Genomic DNA, 19,797 nt, shown 5'->3' with positions numbered 1-19,797 from the left:
GTCTGGAAGGGGGTGGGAAATGGAGGTAGAGCTGTTTAATTACAGCCCTGTATGGGATATGAGACCTGTGCTGGAAGTTATTTTAAAATTCTCACTAAAGTAGGAGATTTGAGGGCTGTGGGAGAGGGATGGCTCTTTTTCCCTGCAATAGGTGGTGGAGTCACTGCCCCTGGAGGTGTTTAAGGAAAGACTGGACGTGGCACTCAGTGCCATGGTCTGGTTCAATCATAGGCGGGAGTCCATCCCAGGCCTCTCTTCCAGCCTCACTGATTCTGTGACTCCATCATACCTGCAAATGGGTCCCAGTGGCACAATCTCTGAGTACCTTGGCACCAATAAATCCATCTTTTCCAGATCCTGGTGACAGAGAGAGTATCTGAGGCAGAATAGAAGCAAAGGAAATGCAATGGTGGGCTTCAGCTCACAGATTAAGACATCTAAACACAAGTACCTTCTAGTAAATTGAGGGCATCCTGCTCTGATCTTCTGGTTCATCACCCCCATGATGAAGTCTAGAGCCACAGCAGGACAACCTGCCTGGCCTGGAGCCAATGCTCCATAGTGGCTGAGTTCTCCAGTGGCTCTTGTGTCCTGCTTGCCTGCCCATGGATGTCTAGGAAGTCCCATGGGCCTTGAAATGGCCAGTCCAGGTCCAGCTATTCCCACGGAGCTTATAAAAAAGCAAATTAGTTTTGACAGACACGGGCGAGCAGAGTAGCTATAATTATTTATACCTAGAGTAAAACTTGTGCATGAGTCTGTTTTATCTCTTACTGTGGACCCTCTGGGCTGTCTGACACTCAGTGATGGCACAGATTTAATTAACGATTTAATTAAGTCTATGAAAAAATATTAGCCACTATTCTTGGTGTATTTAAAGCCACATAACCCCTTACCCTGGCACGGATGGATTTATAAAAGTTGCCATGGTGGTTATCTCTAGAAGTGGGAAGAGGGAGGGAGCTATACTGGTATGAAGCCCTTCTGTACTGGTGTGGTTCCAGCAGCATCTGGGAAGTACCAATATAGCAGGGAAATAATCTCAAGCTGTTTTCAGAGCTCACATCATAAGCTCTTCTGTGCTGCTCATCTGTGATGGGATCAAACGCCGAGTGCTGATCTTTGAACTGGGTCGAACTTCAGGAATCTTTGCTCCCTGACATCTGGGGCTGGACACCCCCCTCCTCCTCTCTCTGCTCCCTCTGCATTAGCTCTGAGCCATCCCAACTTTAATCCTGTGTTGTTGTGCCACCAGCCAGGATTTCCCCCCACCCTCTGCCTTTAATCACCCTTGAGCCCTGAGTTGTTTTCCTTTTCGTTGTGCTGACATCTGAGTTTGGCTTCCTAATTCCCCACCCCAGAAGATGCCATTGCTAAAATGCAGCTACAGCCCTTCCCAGAGGAGCTCTGGGACCTGGTGGGTCTCTGGCATCTCCCAGGTTTGTGTTTCACCCAGGGAAAGGGCACTGTGCTGGTCCCAAACCTGCTCTGGAGACTCCATGGGCATCAGTGGCTTTGCTCAGCAGCTGGAGCAGCTCCAAGGCTTGGGGAAGCAGCCCTGGTTTTCCAAGAGCCTGGGTGCACTGTGCCCCAGACCTGACAGGGCCACAGCCAGGGATTTCCAATGACCAGTCATTAAGTGTGTTCCCAGGTGGGCAATAGTCCCCCCAGGACATGGGAGAGGGTGAACGTCCTGGTTTTGTCTGGAACAGAGTTAATTTTCCTCCTTCAGTGCTGTGTTTTTCCTGAGTCAGGATGGGGATAATGTTGATAACTCACCCATGTTTTGGGTCTTGCTGAGTCATTCTCACCCTGAGTCAAGGATTTTCCATGTCTCACGCTCTGCCAGTGAGGAGCTGCACCAAACGCTGGGAAGCAGCGTGGCCAGGAGAGCTGATCTGATCTGGTCAGAGGAGTATTCCCTTCCAAAGAACATCATTCCCAGTATATAAACTGTGGAAATTACCCAGGAGGGAGCCAGCTTGCTGTCTAGGGACAGGCTGGGTGCCAGTCAGTGGGTGATGAGCAATTGTGTTGTGCATCACTTGTTTCTCTTGGGTTCTGTTGCTCTTTCTCCTCTTCTTATCATTATTATTATCATCATCATCACTATGTTTGATTTCAAAGGTTAAACTGTTCTTATCTCAACAGATTTACCTGTTTACCTCTTCTTTCTGATTCTCCTCCTTATGGCAGGGCGAGGGGGAGTGAGTGAGTGAGAAACTGTGTGGGATTAAACCACGACAGTGAGGATACATGGATACATCCTAGAGGGATGCAGTGTTGCAGGATCACTCCCTCCCCTACAAAATGTTAGAACAAAAAGGATGAATGCAGGAATTTTAGCCATGTCAGCCTGAACAAGAAAGTGTCCAGTGCCACACTATTAACTGGGAATTTAATTGCAATAAATAATTGCTTTTCTTGGCTTCTTGGTTGAATTTTATGAAGGGGCAGGCAACAACCAGAGCAGATGAGATGCTCTCCTCCAGAGAGATGAGCAATGGATAAATCCCATCCTACAGAGGCATTCAGTGACTCTGAGGGTGTTCTGTGCAAGGCTGAGCTGGTTGAGATAGCACCAGGGTGCTCCTGCCCCACCAGACCTCCTGGGCTTGTCAGAGCAGTGAAAGCTGAAGGGACAACTCCTGGAAAAGGAGGACAAAGCCCAAATTCTCCCACAAAGTGTCTCTGACAAATCACTCGCTGGCTGGTCTCTGAGATTATCTCCTTCTGGCAGCTTCAGCAGATGCAGCTGCTGGGTAAATATAGACCCTTAGTGAATGGGCTATTTTCTCTCCTGGAGTATCCAAGTCAGGAGGGCAGTGCAGAGTCACTGGGCTTTGCCATGTGAGTCACCCACTTCGGCACTGGGAGGTGACTCTGTCCTCCCAGGCAGCCGCAGAGCTGAGCTGAGCCACCACAGTGACAGAGCCCTCGGGTCTCGGCACCTCAGGGTGGTGCCACCTGTGCAAGGACACCCCCAGGGAGGGGAAGAGATTAATTTAACCCTGCAGGAAGCACATGGTGGCAGAGCTGTTTGGATGGAAAAAATAAACCTGGAATAATGGAGATGCCAAGAAACACCTACAAAAAGTCCAGCAGCAATAGATGTGTCAAAAAGGGATGTGCCTGGCATCTGGAGAGGTTTTGGGGACGTGACGAGATCCCACCAAGGCACAATACCTGCCCCTGACTCCCAGCATTGTTAGTCAGGCTGCCAGAAATAAAACAAACCCGGCTTCTAACCCAAAACCCATATGGGTGACAGTTTGCTGGCCACAGGCTCAACATACATATGGAAGCAGAGTCAAATTAAAGGTATGAATCGAGCTGCAGCCCAACCTTCAGTCTGGTGATGCCACCAAGGAGGGTTTCTGCTGAAGTCAGAAATACCTTGTGTCACTGTTTTTGGGGGGCAGGTGAGGACCTGCAAACAGATCCTTGCCCTCTCAGCTCCGGTGGCCGGGCGTTGCCGGAGGTGTCACCTGCAGCACAGCAGCGTAGCAGGGATGAGCAGCAGGTGCCAGAGTTATCCAACATTTATTGGCTACATAAATAAGTGACATTTATCAAGGACTTCACAAATTACTTTGGCAGAGCTGAAAGCTGGCTAGGAACCCATCCCGTTTCATCCACAGGGATGCACCAAGAGTCTGGACCCTCATTGCAAAGGGGTCTGGATCCTGCCCTCACCAAACACTGATGTGACTCAGACATAAGGCCACTGAGAGTTACTCTAAAGTGCAAGAGAGCCAGAGCTATTTTTCAGTTACAAACCCACCTTTCCCCCAAGGCACCGTGTTTCACACACTCCCAAAGTCTATTTCTCCAAGGAGTCTCCCGTGGGCTTTCCCTCCACCACCCAGCCCCAAGTCCCTGCCCTTGACTCAGGGTTTTTCTCCTTTGGTTGTATTTACCTGTGTGCTCACTCAGCCCTACAGCCGTGGGCTTGGCACACCAAAGGCAGCTGAGGAAAGGGATGAGTGACTGGAGATGAGCAAGGGTTGGCTACAGCACGTTCTGTCCCTCAGCCATGGGCAGGAATGTGAGCTTAGACCTTTGTCGGCGGCATATAAAGAAATAGAGGTGGGGTTTGGCTTGAGTCCCAGGGCACGTGCCACAGCAGGGTGGTTCTGGTGGCCACTTCATTCTCAGATCCAGCAGTGCAGGACCCTAAAAGCTCCAGCCATGGGACCTAGAGAGTCTCCTCTGGGCGACATGGGCTGTGGAAGAGTCCAGTGCTGGTGGACCAAGTGTTGTGGGGTGAAATCTCCAGGCCTGCACAATGTCAGAGGGTCAGAAAATTCATGGGCATGGCTCTGGCATGAAAGAAATGTCCTGGGAGCTGCCTCAGCATCCTGCCATGCCTGGGGAGCCTGTGAAATGCCCACTGTGCCTGATGGAAAATCTTTCCTGCAGCAAGGGGGTGACCTGTGCCTTCCAGGTGACTTCTACGTGGATGAGCTACAGCAGTCCAATTGCCAGGAGGGCTTGGAGAGCCCTGGCCAGTGGCTGGCCTGGCAGCAGTGGCTGGGAAGGGGACAAGGCTTCGGGACAAGCCTGCTGGTGCCTCCCCTACTCCACCTTTGCCTTGTCACCCTTCTCCTCCTCCTCGATGGCCAGGATGCGCTCGCGCTCCTTGATCAGCTGCACTCCGCAGTACGTGATGAACCAGATGGACAAGGTGCTGACAGGGAAGCCTAGAGCAGGGAGGGAGACATGGTCATCCAGGGGCTGTTAGCTTGCCTAACAATGCCAGTTCTTCACCAGCACAGCTGCCTCTCAGGTGGGTTTGGGAGGTCCCACAAGCTCACGATGGCCAATGACATTTTTCATCCTAGATCCAGCCCTGCAGCTTCACCAAGAGAAGAGGGAAATCCTCAGAATCTGATTTTAGATGAAGCTCAGCTTGGTGCCTGAGCCCACCAAGGCACCATGGACTGCAGCTAACGTGGGGACATGCTGGAGGGGCTTCGAGCCCCTCTTACCCCCAGAAATCCTTCTGCTCCCCAAGTTCAGACATCATGGTTGACTTTCTGCCCATTGAACCTGCCCGTGTCCATTGTGACTCAACACTGTGACCTTCTGGAAGCTTTGGGCCCCACTGATGCTGAGGATCAAGCCCAGCCTTGCCCTGGACTTAGTGGGGACGCGGTGTCCACCCAGGAAAATACATATTTTTGTCACCTACGTCAGTGACAGAGCCTGAAGCTCTCCCTCCACTTAGGAAGGGTCTGACGGTGTTTGCAATCACAAATCCGGTATCCACAGCAGAGAGGTGGATCCAGGGTTTGTTCTTGCTAAAACAGGACCTCTGCAATGAATAATGCAACCAGCAAAAGCCAGCGAGCTCAGCAGGCAGGCACTCCTGGCACACAGAGCCCAGAGCGTGACATTATCCATTCCCTACGCCAGCCCCATCCCAGAGAGGATGGTTATTTATAGCTCAAGAAGACTTCAAAATAGTGCCACAACCCACTGATTAGAAATGTGCAGACTGCAGGATGAGGATTTGTACCTGTCACCCTCAGGATGATGCAGGAACGTCTGCCCAAGCAGAGGAAATGAGGCAGGACGAGTGGATCCCTTTCTCCAGTAAGGGGACTGTTTCACAGGCAGGGCCTCAGCCCTGCTGGGTGAGGTGAATGTGACCCTTGCAGTGCTCCAGGGAGCCTAAACCGGTGTCAGGCTGTGCCAGGAGCTGTACAAGCACACCTGGAAGGCGGCTGGTACCACAGAACACTCAGTGAGGAGCGTGGGGGCTAAGAAACCACTGCCTGCACTTTTCACATAAGAATTAAGGACATTGGGAGCAGCCACGAGCCAGTGGCCAGGACACTTCGGACCCACAAGGACTCAAAATCCCAGTCCTCAGCTCCTGTACCAGTGTCCCCCCATTAAGACAGGGGTCTCTCAGTGGGGAAGGCTGGCAGCACCTTACCCATCACGAGGAGTCTCTTGGTCACCAGCAGTGCAAACTCCAGGCTGTTGAGAGCCAGGATGTTGTAGAGGACGATGGCCCAGAAGTTCACCGCCCCAAAAGCTGCCCTGATCCGCCGAGACATGGCCCCTGACAGTTTGGCCTGTGGAGAGGAGAGGAGCAGAGGGAAAAGGGTCTGTAAGGAAAGAGGGGGACCAGTGCAACTCCAGGAAACTCCAGCTGGGATCCCAGAGAAGAGGCAAAAATCAGAGCAGCCTTTAGTGCCTCTGGGACAAAGAAATATGAGAACAAGGCAAAACTTCTGCTGTGGTGCATGAGGGACTCTGGACTGTGTCCCATGGGTAAGGACAAGATGTCAGATAGTTTCATGATAATTGTAGAATCACAGACACATGAAGTGGTTTGGGTTGGAAGGGACCCTAAGGATCATCCAGTGCCACCCCTGCCATGGGCAGGGACACCTTCCACCATCCCAGGCTGCTCCAAGCCCCATCCAGCCTGGCCTTGGACACTGCCAGGGATCCAGGGGCAGCCACAGCTTCTCTGGGCACCCTGTGCCTGGGCCTCCCCACCCTCACAGGGAAGGATTTCTTCCCAAGATCCCCTCTAACCCTGACTTCTATCAGTTTAAATCTATTTCTCCTTGTCCTGTCCCTCCGCATCCTTCTCACAAGTCCCTCTCCAGTTCTCTCAGAGCCCCTTTAAAATGAAATAGTTGAGTCCTGCTTTCTCCACCTCTTGCCTTGGGTAAGCCACTCCTCAAGGCAGAAGAATCTGTTGTATCCCAGGATTATTATTAGCCCTACGTGCAAATCACTCCTGGGTCCTGGTAAAAATATTTTCTTAGGAATTAAAAAATTAAAAAAAGCTCAAAACTAACAGCAGCAGCAGAGTGAAATTGTCACTGGCACATAAACTTCAGGATCAGCTGCTGTGAGTGGAGCAGGGAAGGAGTTTATAGCAGCCCTCAAAGAGCACGGTGAATCCCCAGGCCACTTAGTGCTGGGAATTGTGGTGCCGCAGGGAAGGAGATTTCACTGCCTGAGAGAGCCTTAATCTGATTAGGAGTTCAACAAGGAGAGCAAACAGGAGGATTGCTCTCCATGGTTTTTATTAAAAATAGATCTTTATGTACCCAGTTTAGGAGCTCCAGACTTTAGATTGGGAAAAAGAAATAAGGAACATAACTGTTTCCAGGATGGAGTTCCCTAAGTTTTGTTTCCAGTATGTCCCTGAGACACCTTGGTCCCAAACAGAGACAGGGCACTAAGCTTTGGAGTGTTTTGAAAATCATTTTTTCTAGCATCTAAACACTTGCTTTTAAAAGAAATCAGATCAAAACCACTGAGAATGCCAAGATGCTTTGTAGAACAAGAAGAACAAATTATTCCCATAAGGAAATATATAAACACTTCCCCACAGGATCATAGAATATGGACATTCCCCATGGAATATTCCCATGGGTTACCCCCATGTGCATAAACATATTTCCAAGGACAGACCTCATATTTTGTGTCCATCTTTGGCACTTTGATGCCTCATTGGAGATGCATTCCTGCTTCTCTTGGACCTCTTTTTTCCCTCTGGAATCTCCACCCCAACCTAAATTTCCTGTGAAGCATCACAGGGGCAGGAGTGTGCCGTGGGTGGGTGACAAAGTGCATAAAATGAAGGGACACAGAGCACCAGGACCGTGCTTCCCTTGCAGAGCTCAGTAGCTGATCCCAAGGATTGTCCAGGGATGTCACCATCCCTGGAAATGTTCAAAAAAACGTGTGGCTATGGCACTTAGGGATGCAGTTTAGTGGTGAACACGGTGGTGGTGCTGGGTTGACAGTTGGACTTGATGATCTTTTGGCCTTAATGATTCCATGATTTTAAATGCCACAGGAAAAGAGCTTCAGGTCTCCACGCAGGAGGCCAGGCCATGGAGCTTCATGGCATCCTCAGGGATTCTGCTCTTCAGCCTCAGCTGAAAATCTGACTCCTACAAACCAGCATCAGTTCCCTCCAGTTACGGATATTTTCCAGCACCAGAGCTTGTCCCCAGCCCCCTTGTCCTCTCCCCATCCCCACTGCAGCCAAGCTCCTCACCTCCAGCCTGGCGAAGGGCCCCAGCTGGAAGAACTTCTGCACCCAGAGCTCGAAGTTGAGGCCGAAGCAGTTGACGAGAGACCAGATGTAAACGACCTCGCAGGGCCCCAGCCACAGCGTGGTGATGGCAAAGGTGGCAATGCTGGCCACCAGCTCCTTCAGGATGTTGTCGTGGTTCTCTCCAATGTGGTCATACACGTATCTAAGGGCCAGGGAAGGTGGTTGGTGCTCCCTGTAGTCTGGGACACCCCTCTGGAGTCTCTTTTCCCAAGCTCCTCACAGGCAGGTCAGTCCAGGACACCCCAGTAAAACAGGGAGGATGTTCTGCTGACACATTCTTGCAATAAACTGATTTTTGCTGTGCCCCAACCGCTTGTGACTTCTGTTCCTACAAACCTATAAATGCTTGAGGACAAAATATCCACCTTTCCCCCTCTGGCAGGTAAAATTTGCTAGAACTTGGGGTCTCTGGAGCTGCAGGCTCTCTCAGACTTGCTGGCCCTCAGGGTCTTATCGCAGAGCAGCCACCTCCCTCAGTACAGGTTTGCTGGGGTGAACTCATGGATGAAGGGAGGTGAAGGGCTGAGGGAGATGCAGATGGAGCTACAGGACTCAGTTCCCCTTTCCTCCTAGAGAAACATAAACCTGGCTCTTCCTCCTCTGAGGGAATGCTAAACCCACCAGACTTACAGGGATTTTGGGACAGGACTCTTCTATTCCTAGTTTTGGAGGAGGGGGCTGTTGCTCTTTGTGCAATAAATTCAATGGGTTTGGCGTTAAACAGAGCAAACAGTGGCATTTATCCAGAAGACAGGACAGCCCAGCTTTGGGATGAACAGCATGTGATGCTTCACTGCTCTGGGATGGAAGGGAAGACCCTGAACCAGACCAGAGGTGGTGGATCGGACACTTACTTGCACAGCCAGTCATTAATCCCTCTGTCAAAATGCCTAAAACAGGATAAGGACATGTTAAAACACACAATGACAATAGAAACCTGTTAAAACAGAGAAAACACCCAATCCCCTGGCAAGGCACAACTTGGACCTTGCTCACAGAGGTCCTCCATGTTCCTTCCTTGGACCGCTGCCATTATAGATGGGGTTTAACTTCTCTCCTTATCTTTTGCTTCCTGCCTGGAAGCAAATACTTCCCTGGGCTATGGCCAGGTCTAGACTACAATTTCAGGTGGTCTCCAACTCACAGACCAGCTGCCCAGGACAGCCCAGGTATCCTTCCCTGGTTCTCAAACGCTCTTCGTTCATGCTCGCGGGGTACTCACGTTTCGGCAAAGATGTAGAGCATGGTGATGCATTTTGGGGGCTGGGGTGGGTCCAGGTGGTCCAGTCTGGCGATGGTGTTGATGACCCCAAACATGACAGCAGCTTTCACCCAGTCATACACCAAATTGGAGTAGGCCAGGCCAGCTGGAGCAAAAATAGGAGTCAAACGGGGGGAAAGGAGCATGGAATGATGCATCAGGATTTCTGGGGATACCATGGCCCATGGGAGTATGGAGTCTATTGCAACAAATATAGCATCAAGAAGACACTCACTGCTGTGTTGGACCAGCAAATCTTTTGAAACTAAGTTTTTTAAGAGGCTTGAACCAAAGCACAATCTCCTTTTGAGGTATTTGGGAGCAAACTGCTTATTGGTCTTGGTGAAGAAATTCTGTTTATACAGTCATTTATTCCGTCATTGTTCCTTCCCTCGGAGGCTTGTTAAGCTGTGATGAAATTATCACAGTTCTCAGGTCTGACCTCTGAGGTTTTTTTGGCACCTCCATCAAAATTCCTCCCACCCTGGCTCCCTCTGGCCATGGATGTAATGTCGATGTTACAGCAGAGCCAGGGCCAGAACCTCTGATTTAAAGAGGTGTCTGACACTGGGGAACAAACCCTGCAGGAACAGCCACTAAAGATTCCAAATGCCTCTGCAAACAGGAGCTAAAATGCGCCCATCTTGGTGGGATCCAGCTCCCACACTAAGGGGTGCTCCCACCGTGGGCCAGGCAGGGGTGGTCAGTCAGAAGAGCTCAGCTCCCTCTGGAGTAACCTGGGATCAGTCCTTCCAGGACTCTTGGGGCATCCTAAAGCAATGTTAGTGACATTCCAGCTGCGTTAGGATTTTATCCTGGCCTCCAGATGCCACTCTGGAGAGACAAGAGGCTCCTCCAGCCCCTGCTTTTCCTCTGCTGCGTGGTGGTGTCCGAAATGCTGCCATCAGACATGGATTTGACCAGCTGGAATCCTCCATCCAGCTGCCAGCCGAAGGCCAGTGCTGCTACCATCACTTATCCTGGGAATTTGCCTTCTGGAAATCTCTAGTCCAGCCCTGCTTGGAGAACACCCAACTTTAAAGAGAGGTTTGTTGCTCTGGACATTGTTCTTTTAAGTGTTGAATATGACTCTTTTGGGATCACCTGTAACCCATCTGGGCACCTACTCCAGTGTTTGACCGCTCTGTGGGCACCATTCCTTACACGCACTCAGGCTTTGCCTTTCTGCACGTGGTTTGCTGTGCCCTGCTGATTTTTTGGAGGTGCTGAGCCCTCTTGCAGTCCAAAGGCAACAAAAATGTCTTGGTGCTCAGCTTCTTAAACCCCAAACTAAACAATTTACCCTGTGAAAAGCTCAGACCAACACCAAGTGTCCTTTCCAGGGCTGCCCAACCCCAGCTCTGCGCGTGGCCAGGGGGAGGATGAGGGGTTCTTTACTCAAACCTGGCCAACACAGACATTCCCAAAGCCTCTCAAGGGGGGTGGATGGAGATCTGGATCACTCACCACTGCTTTGGAGCTGAGTACAGGGGTGAACGTGCCCAAGCACGGCCACTCACCCAAGGACCAGTCCGAGAGGCGGTTCACAAACTTCAGGTCGGAAGGGAGGGTGAGGATGTAGAAGAAGTGGAAGAAGATGTCCACAGCCACGATGGCCCCAGCATGGAGCAGGGCATTGACTCGGATGTTCTTCATCTCGTCGTCCTTGCGCCTCAGCTCTCGGGTGCTCACCTGCAGGGAGGGACAAACCAGGGTGGGGCTGAGGGCAGGGACAGGACGGGCAGCATTCCTTCATCCAGAAGGATGGTCAAGTCCAAGTAGGAATGGATTCATCACTCGCCTCTAGAAATCATACCATGGTCTATGTGGCCCAAATTTCCACTGGTTAAGGAAGACCCAAGGACTGGCTCAGGTGAGCACATCCACGAGGAGCAGGACATATGTCACCCAGAGCACCCCTCCCACACCTCCCATGCTGAGGACAGCAGGGATGTTTCTCCTACATCACCCTCCTGGTCCCATCTCTGGGGTTTCCAGCAGAGCAGGCATGTGGTGAGACACAGCAGTGACAGGTCTGGCTGTACTCAGGACTCCAGGTGTGGTGAAATCCACGCTGACCAGGGAGCTCCCAGGGTTTCATGCTCATTCTGCAGCAACGTGCTCAGAAAATCAACTTTGCTTCAGGACAGCCCCTTGCACAGGTCACTAAGAGGGAGCAAATGCTGGCACCCATCACATCTCCAGGATGGATTCCAGGGTTGGAATCCCAACCTGACAGCTCTGCTGTATTTTTGTCCAGGGTCATCTGGGAGAAGGAGGAGAACTGACGCTCTCTGAAGCTCCTGCTGCGGACTCCGGCTGTCAGTGAGAGGGAGAATTGCTCGAGGGGCCATCCTGAATCGGTGGGACCTGATTGATGGGGATTCCATCTCTGCTATGTCTTGCATGAACAGGGGCTGGGGTTTGCCTCCAGGAGCTGTCACATCTCTGGTTGTTGTCATATAAATATCACCAGAGCGAGCTCTCAGGATTACACGGGGCAGAGCCGTGTCCTTGCTTCCCCGCATCGCCGTAAAATTGCTGCTGTATTCAAAATCCTCTTATGTTTATTACTTCCCCTTTATTCCGTGAGAGAGGTGGGAGCTCTCCCTGCATAATCCACAGGCTGCTGCACCAGCCCTGTTGTCAAATCCAGATGATTCCTGAGAATTAAAGCCTCTGCCAGATTTTTGTTTGTGTCTGTTAAGTACCAGGTGCTTTAAGGATACAAAGAGGTCGCTGGACCCTGAGCTGAGGGAGGACAGGGTCTGCCGTGAAGCTGTGTGGGAGGACACAGAACCCTCCTTCCATGGAATCACAGAATGGCTGAGGTTGGAAAAATCCATTCAGATCATTGAGTCCAACCATTAACCCAGCGCTGCCAAGCCCATCACTAAAACACATCCCCAAGTGCCACATCCACACATCTTTGAAATACCTTCAGCAGCCTGTTCCAATGCTTGAATTGTAGAAATTATTCCTAATATCCAATCCAAGCCTCCCCTGGTGCAACTTGAGGTTGTTTCCTCTCATCCTCGTGTCTGTGTGTGGTGCCAGCACTTGGCCACCACCCCCTCGGGATCAGGGCTGTGTCCCCCACATTCCCAACCCTATAGAAGGGAATTTGTTCCCTTGATCTCATTAAGAAAGATGCTTCTCCACCCAAATTTGGCTGGCCAAGACCTGGTACAGGTGAGTTCCCATCTCACATAGGGATGCAAGAGCTCCACCAGGATGTAGGACCAGTAGGATCCAAAGGGACAGATCAGATCTCTAACTGGGCCATGCATCCCACCCTGGGGAAGGGCTCTATCTGCCTCCTGCCCTAATTGCTCTTGGGCAATTAACACCTCTGCAGCCAACCGCAGCTCCAGCAGTGCAGGGGGGATGTAGCCAGGAGATGGCAGTGGTGGCCAGGCCAAGCCAGGACCCCTGGCCAGGGCAGGGGAAAGGGGTTGGAGACTTAATCCTTGTGCCTTTGGGGTGAGCGTTTGAAGAAGCAGAGACGGGAATTGCTCGTTAAGTGGCTTTAGACATCCTGATTAGGGGCTGTGCAAAGGAGCAGGAAATAAAACTCCCCCTGGATCCAGCTCTGCAGGAGCAGTGGGAGTTCAGGTGTTGGAGACATGGGGAGTTTAACATCCTCATTTATAGGGACCTGGCTGCATCCCTGAAGGGGACACCAGAGCTGACCTTCGGGGTCAAATGCTCTAAAAATCCTTTTTAATATGCCCAGGGAGATCCAAGGGCGCTTGTTCCTTTTTAGAGGCACCATGAGGTTGTTAATTCCACAGGTGATGAGCAGGAAAGGAGCAGGGCTTGGATCATGGCTCATGCTGGTCCCATGCCTTTCTTAGGCAACCAGAACCAGCCCCACACATGAGAGAAGGTGCTGGGCTGGTGAGTCTTTGATCTTCTCCTCACCATGAGGCTCTGGCTGCTCTCCCCCAGCCTGGGCTGGTTTTTCCTCTGAATTCACAAATGTTTTTCCAAAACATTCTTGTACCCAGGCATCAATTTGGGTCCAAAACTCGATGTAGTTGTTCTTCTGCAGAAGGACCCAGGGGCAGGGTAGGAATCCTCCACAGCATCAGTGCTGACCAAACACCTCCCTTTTCCAGCATCACCAGTTTGCTTTGGTGGCCAAGGCTGATCCTTGGTGTAGAAGGAGGTTGAGGTGGGATGAGTGAGGGGGGACACAGCACTGCAGGTTTCCTGGATCTTGGACTGTGGAGCTGCTCCAGAGGTCAGCTTGTCCCAGCCCAGGCTTCTGCTGGTGTTTTCCAGAGCTGTTTGGAGTCTGCTCGTCTAAAAGCTCCTTTGGTTGTATGGAACAGGCAAAGACTTGGGGCATTGGGGTATTTCATGGAGCCCCTGATTGCTGGAACTCAGCCTTCCACCCAATCTTATTTATTTCCTGGGAAATTACTTGGTCTAAAGACACACAGGCCACTCCTGGAAGCTCCTGCTCCCTGGGTGAAGCAGCTGGATGCAAATGGGAGACTGTCCTTGCTGCCACAGCCTGCAGAGGTGGGCACCATACATGTGGCCCTCACCACATGAAGGTCCTGGGGTGACAACACAAGGAAACTGAGGCACTGAGCAGTGCAGATGTCCAGTGAGCAAGGACATCACAGCAAGATCCTCCATTGTCAATGAAAAGGGCCAAAAAAAACCAAAAAGAAGGTTAAAAATCCATGCCTTTCCCCACAAAAATGCACAGTCACAGACTACAGGTGACCACAAGAAGTTCTAAAACCATTTGCACCTTCATTGTGGCAAAAGGTGGATTTTTTAAGACATTAAACCAAAAAAAAACCAGAACTGGGGAGAAGTCCTGCTCCAGCCCGGCCTCAGGATCACTCACCTGGGCATGGAACTGGTCAAACGTCATGACAGGCCCAAAGAAGAAGAATGGGAGGTAGAAGTTGTACTTGAGGAGGTCGAAGATGGAGTAGATGCCCTCTTCCTTCTTGGAGCTCTCGAGGGCAAAGCTCATGCAGCGCATGATGGTGAAGGTGCATCCTCCATAGAAAAGGACATCTTGGAGATCAAAAGCCCCCGTTACAAAGCCACTCTGGACAAGAAACAGAGAGTTACCACCAGGAGTGTGGTGTCACTTCTGTGCTCCCTCACTTTCGGGGACACCACTCCTGGGGCAGCAGAAATGGTTTGAGTTGGAAGGAACCTTAAAGCCCATCCAGTGCCACCCCCTGCCATGGGCAGGGACCCCTCCCACTAGCCCAAGTGATCCAAACCCCATCCAATCTGGCCCTGGACACTTCCAGGGATCCAGGGGCAGCCTCAGCTTCTCTGGGCACCCTGTGCCAGGGCCTCCCCACCCTCCCAGGGAGGAATTTTTTCCTAACATCTCGTCTAACCCTGACCTCCGTCAGTTTAGTTTTCAGTTCAAGAAAAACCTCTAATTATGCTCTGACACCAATTGTCTCTGAAGTTAATGAGCTGAAAAGAGAAAACTGGGGCTCGATTTCCCAGCTGGCTCCTGCAGCTCAGAGCAGTCAGGAAGTGGTAGATCCTCTTGGCGGTGTCACCAAGCAGCTGTTGGTCACGCAGGCTTTGGTCTGGGGTGGCAATGTCACCCTGTCACAGGTGTCCCCAGGGAGTAAAGCAGAGCCAGCACATGGTTGATGGAGAGAGAAGGAACACATCTTTGGTGGCAGGGAGAGGCAAAGGTAACATTGCCCTGCTGAGGGACTGAATATTTTAATAAGGTCCTTCCTGGGCTTTTCTCCACCCAGCAGTGAGAGAAAATCTTAACTAGGCTGTGACCTAAAAGATGGGCATTGCTGAATCCATCCCAGCTGTGTGCTACTGCTGGGGAAACTGAGCCACAGGGCAGCCACAGGCTGACAAGTTGTTGCCTGGGCAGCAAGAAGGACTCAGATGCCCTTTGTACTGGAACAACATGGCATAGTCGCTGTGGGATTTATTCCCAAACTCAGCACCTGAGCAGTCCCCTCCCTCTCACACGCTGTGGGAGCTCTGATGCAGCCAGGAGAAATGACCAGGGTCTAGGGCTGCCCCTGGAGCCCTCCCTGGGGATAAACCCAAGGAGATGGACACCAGATGGCCTGGAAACGAGGCGGACACATAGCCAGGACAGCACCCACCTGCCACGAGCCAAATGGCTCCACCTTGAAGGAGGCAAGGCTGCAGAGCCCGGCCACGTAGCAGAGCCACTTCTGCTTGGCCAGTGCCACCGAGTAGAGGACCAGGCAGTGGGACAGGATGATCATCAGGTAGACTGGCCCCATGCTGCCCAGCACGGCCAGGACCCCGTAGATCATGTACATCACAGCCCGGTGCTGGGGAGAGAGCGGCCGTGGTCAGCGTGGTGAAAGCCCCAACCCTGCTCCCCCTACCCCAGAACGTCCCCCCACCCCAGAGCATCCCCCAAAACCCCTGCCACAGATGCCAGGCCACCCCTGGTGCTCTCAAATCCATGCCACCACACCCGTGGCTCACCTGTGGCACAGTCATGGAGCAGATCTTGCCGAAGAGGACGTGTCCCGAGAGGGCAAAGATGATGACATTCCTGAACGAGGTGAACCACATCACCCACTCGAAATCGGCCACGTCCTGCAGGAGCAGCACCAGGCACTTTAAACTGCCCCCAGCCCCACAACTTTTAAAGCCTTTTCTGCCCATTTTCCACCCAAGGACTCCCGAGCACTTTAGCTGGGACATAAAACCCCGGAGGGACGTGCAGAGGTCGCTCGTCCCAGCGCACACAAAGCGGAGCATCCACAGCCCTGCAGGGCTGGTGTTTCCCCGCTAATTTAGGGAGAAAAATACCAGTTACATGGACTTTGCAAAAGTGTGTCAGCAGCAGAAATCCAGCTCTGTGTCTCCACTGACCAGGCTGTCTGAAGCTAGAAAAGCCCGAGCCCTTCCTCACTCACCATCTTCCTGCCGAAGTAGTGCCAGCCTGGCTTTATGCCATCCCGAAAGGCCTTTCTGTTCATGCTGTCTGCAAAAGAACCAGAGTTACAGGGAGAGAAACAGCTCTGGGAAACGGGATCCGTCTTCAAGCCAGGCAGGGAGCCTTCATCGTTGTCATAATGAGCTAGCAGGGCTCAAATGCCCCATCCCAAAAGTGCCTGATTGCCATGGACAACCAAAATAGTCAGTGGCCACAGGTTTCTGCAGGAATTTTCAGCAAAGCTTTTTTCTCACTACACATCCCCTGGCTGACCACATGAAATTTTCAGGTTTGTGGGCTTCCAAACGAAAAACAAACAAACAAACACTCCCCAAAAGGTCAAAAACAAATTTAAAAACCCCCAAACAAACAAAAAAAATCCCAAACCAAAACAAACACAAAACCCCCAAGAAACAAACAAACACAGAAGGGAATCAGCCCTGTGCAGGCAGGGTGCTGGTTGCCTGTTTTGGCACTGCCTGGAGACCTGTGACATCCCACAGCCTCTTGCCCTGAGCAGTTGGAAGTAGGGACAAGGAAGCAACAAGGCAAAAATCCCTTTTAAAAGGATTTCCAAGCTGTTCTCTACAACAATCAAAGCCAGGGATCTGCTGCTGGTATCCACAGCTGTAAAAGCAGGCACCTTACACCCATCCTCCCTCCCGGGGATGGGATGGGAGCGTTACCTCTGGATGCCTCGAAGATCCCGCTGCCGCTGTAGAGCACAGCACAGGTCACCACGAGAGCATAAAACCCCAGCTCGTAGCTGGGGAGCATCGCTTTAACCCCCATGGTGGGAGGTCACAGCCCCGGCCGGCACGAGGGAGGGATCCAGACCTGGGAAAGGGAGACAGGAGAGGGAGGAAAACCAGGAGTGAGAGCTCACATGCCCTCGTACTCCTCAAACACCCTGAATTCCTGCTGCTCCTCCCCAGCTCTGCTTTGTGGGCTTCCCTGGAGGCTGAAGGGAAGGAGAAGAGGGTCACACCTGCGGCTGAGCCCCGGGGCACAACTCAGGTGCGAAGAGGTTCCTGCAAACCCCACCCGGGTACCAGGATTTGGGGCAGCTCAGCCAGGTGCTCCTGATGAGGGCTCTTCCCATCTATCGCGATGTTCAGAGATGTTCCAGGATGCCAGCTGTCCAGGATGGGGTTCCTCCAGCGTGTCTCTGATGTCCCCACCTCTAATTCCTAGTGGGATCCAGGATAGAGCACGGGGACACCACTGGCGGAGGGGACGTGATGGGTTTCCCCACCTCCTCTGCCCTGGGCTGCCTCTCCTTCTGCTGGGCATTTGCCCAACCTCCGGCTCTTGGGGGGCTCCCAAAGCCCCGTGGTCCCTCATTTGTCCCGGCCAGGAGCCTTTAGGACCCCGCAGACGCCGCCGAGCCCCCCGGCGGCATCAGCAGCGCTCGGGGGATGGCGACACCCAGCCCTGCAATTAGCCCTGGGCTAATTACTCCTGCCGAGGCTAATTAACCTCGGCGAGACGCGCCTTACAGATCCGCAGCCTCCTCACTGCCTGTCCGGCAGCTGCCAAAACGCGGCTCAGGGCTGGAGCAGGCGGGGTGCGAGATGAGGGATGCGGGGGGACAGGGACACCGGGACAGGGACACCGGGACAGGGACACCCTCCCCCGGCGCTGCCACCCCCCACCCGCCACCATCCCTGAGAGCGCTGAAGGGATTAAGGCGTAAAAGGAGCCTCGGTCACCCTCGGCTTTGGCATCCGCGTCGCAAAGCTTCTGCGGTTATTCAAATAATTCCATAGAGCAATTAAAATAATATTAAAATTATTGTTTTAATTTCAAGCGTTTATTTTTTGTTTGGTCGCCGAGGTTTTTAAGCGGGGCAAGGGAGTCCTTAGCAGCGATGCGGGGTGACCCCATCTTCCCCCGGCGTGGATCAAACGCGTTTGCCGGGGGGAATTTTGGGCTCATCCCGGCGGGAATTTCGGGGGTCGCCCCGCGGTCACTCCCGGTGCGGGGCCGCTGCGGGCGGGCGCTGCCACCGCGCTGCGGTGCCCCTGCGGCGGGAGGGCACGCACGGAGCTGCCTTTAAAAAGCTTTTCTTCCTCATTCCCACGCTTTTCAAAGCTTCCTTTTATTTTATTTTATTTTTTTTTTTTGCGGGGAGCGGGTGAGGCCACCCCGCAAAGGAGCCGGCGGGGACCGACCCCGCGGGGGCGAGGCGGCTGGCGGGGACTCCTCGGACAATTTTAACTCCTGATCGCTCCCGGGCTGCCGAGTGAGGCTCGGGGGGCGGAGGGCCCGGCACAGCCCGCCGCAGCTCCGAGCGGCCGCTGGACAGCAGCATCCTCATCATCCTCATCATCCTCATCCCCCCCGCTCCCCTCCCCGGACCCCGGCCGGGCAGTGGGGGCAGGCAGAGGTGACAGAAAGCGCTGGAGCTGCGGGAGCAGCGTGTCACCACCCGCAGCGTGGCCCCCCCAAGCCCCGCATCGCTCCCCGCTACTGACCTTGAGCCCCGGGGCCGCGGGGGGAGGCGGGCGAGGGTCGGGGATCCAGCGTCCGGCACCGCGACGGGGGGGCAGGAGGGGGAAAAGGGACAGGGGGACACTACAGAGGGTTTGGGGGGCCGCTGACTTGCCCTACAGCATCTCTCAGCCCGGTTTGGGGCGGGGGGAGCGGGTGTATTTTTGGGCTGCCGTCCCCCACCTTGCCCCTGGAGGAAGTTTGGCTGGGAGTGGAGCGGAGCAGGCGGGAGGTATTTTTATTTTAGAGCAGCACTGCAGAGGGGGGTGGCTCGGGAGCTGTCTGTCACGGCAGCTGCTGAGAGGGCCCGTGCTGGCTGCCAAAGCTCACCCCGAGCCAGGGGAGCCGGCCCGGGGAGCCCCGGGGCACGGCAGCACCAGGCAGGGACTGGCTCCCTCCAGGGGGGGTTCGGGTCCCCACTTTTAGCCCTGCGAGGGAGGGGGTACCCCCATCACCTTGTTCCAGAGGGAGGTATCACTGCCTGGGGATGGGGAAACAAGCACAGAGCCAATAGGAAGTGTCATTCCTACTCATCTTGGGCAGTGTTTAAATCTAAGTGAGGCTCGGAGGTTGCAGCATCTCCTGCTGCCAGGTAAGAAGCGTCAGGACAAGAGGAAACAGCCTCAAGATGTGCCAGAGGAGATTTAAGTTGGATATTACTAAAAATTTCTTCACTGAAAGTGTTGTCAGGCGCTGGAACAGGCTGTGCAGGGAAGTGGTGGAATCGCCATCCCTGAAACTGTTCAAAAATCCACGTGGATGTGGCACTTTGGGGATGTGTTTTAGCGGTGGGTTTGGCAGTGCTGCGTTAGTGCTTGGGCTCGATGATCTCAGAATCCTTTTCCAACCTTAGTTATCCTGGGATCTCTACAAGCCCCCTTTGGGGTCTCCCTCTCGGCTTCCAGCATCCCCAGCAGGGGATGGGAAGGGGCAGGGTTGGCTTGTGGCCTCTGCTGTTTCAGGGTGGGCAAACACAGCTCAGCCAAGAGGAAAATCTCCACA

General features: G+C 53.0%; 1 protein-coding gene across 4 annotated transcripts; it reads right to left on the bottom strand.

The window, feature by feature from the left end:
* Positions 1–1,067: 1,067 nt before the first annotated feature.
* HHATL (hedgehog acyltransferase like) lies at positions 1,068–18,995 on the bottom strand. 4 transcript variants are annotated; one of them, XM_069006270.1, is made up of 12 exons: positions 18,780–18,995; positions 16,989–17,139; positions 16,283–16,350; positions 15,846–15,959; positions 15,491–15,685; positions 14,227–14,436; positions 10,880–11,051; positions 9,321–9,465; positions 8,953–8,988; positions 8,039–8,240; positions 5,945–6,086; positions 1,068–4,703 (listed from the first exon to the last, which is right to left on the bottom strand). In XM_069006270.1, the coding sequence occupies exons 2-12, from the start codon at positions 17,092–17,094 to the stop codon at positions 4,579–4,581; spliced, it is 1,515 nt and encodes a 504-aa protein (XP_068862371.1). In that variant the 5' UTR covers positions 17,095–17,139; positions 18,780–18,995; the 3' UTR covers positions 1,068–4,578. The 4 variants fall into 4 exon arrangements, with proteins under 4 accessions (XP_068862371.1, XP_068862373.1, XP_068862372.1 ...); XM_069006272.1 differs by lacking the exon at positions 18,780–18,995 and adding an exon at positions 17,558–17,574; XM_069006271.1 differs by lacking the exon at positions 18,780–18,995 and adding an exon at positions 17,291–17,535.
* Between the last annotated feature and the right edge of the window lie 802 nt (positions 18,996–19,797).

This window comes from Aphelocoma coerulescens, chromosome 2 (genome assembly GCF_041296385.1).
Source record: "Aphelocoma coerulescens isolate FSJ_1873_10779 chromosome 2, UR_Acoe_1.0, whole genome shotgun sequence".
NCBI lineage: Eukaryota > Metazoa > Chordata > Aves > Passeriformes > Corvidae > Aphelocoma > Aphelocoma coerulescens.
Note: the sequence above shows the minus strand (reverse complement) of the source record. Positions and strands in the feature narration are given on the sequence as shown.

Excerpts from the sequence above, each read along its gene's own strand:
- HHATL (XM_069006270.1), bottom strand. The coding sequence starts at position 17,094 with ATGGGGGTTAAAGCGATGCTCCCCAGCTACGAGCTGGGGTTTTATGCT. Across the intron at positions 14,437-15,490 it reads AGCCATTTGGCTCGTGGCAG|AGTGGCTTTGTAACGGGGGC; the intron begins GTGGGTGCTGTC and ends TTTCTTGTCCAG. Across the intron at positions 8,241-8,952 it reads ATTAATGACTGGCTGTGCAA|ATACGTGTATGACCACATTG; the intron begins GTAAGTGTCCGA and ends CCTGGCCCTTAG.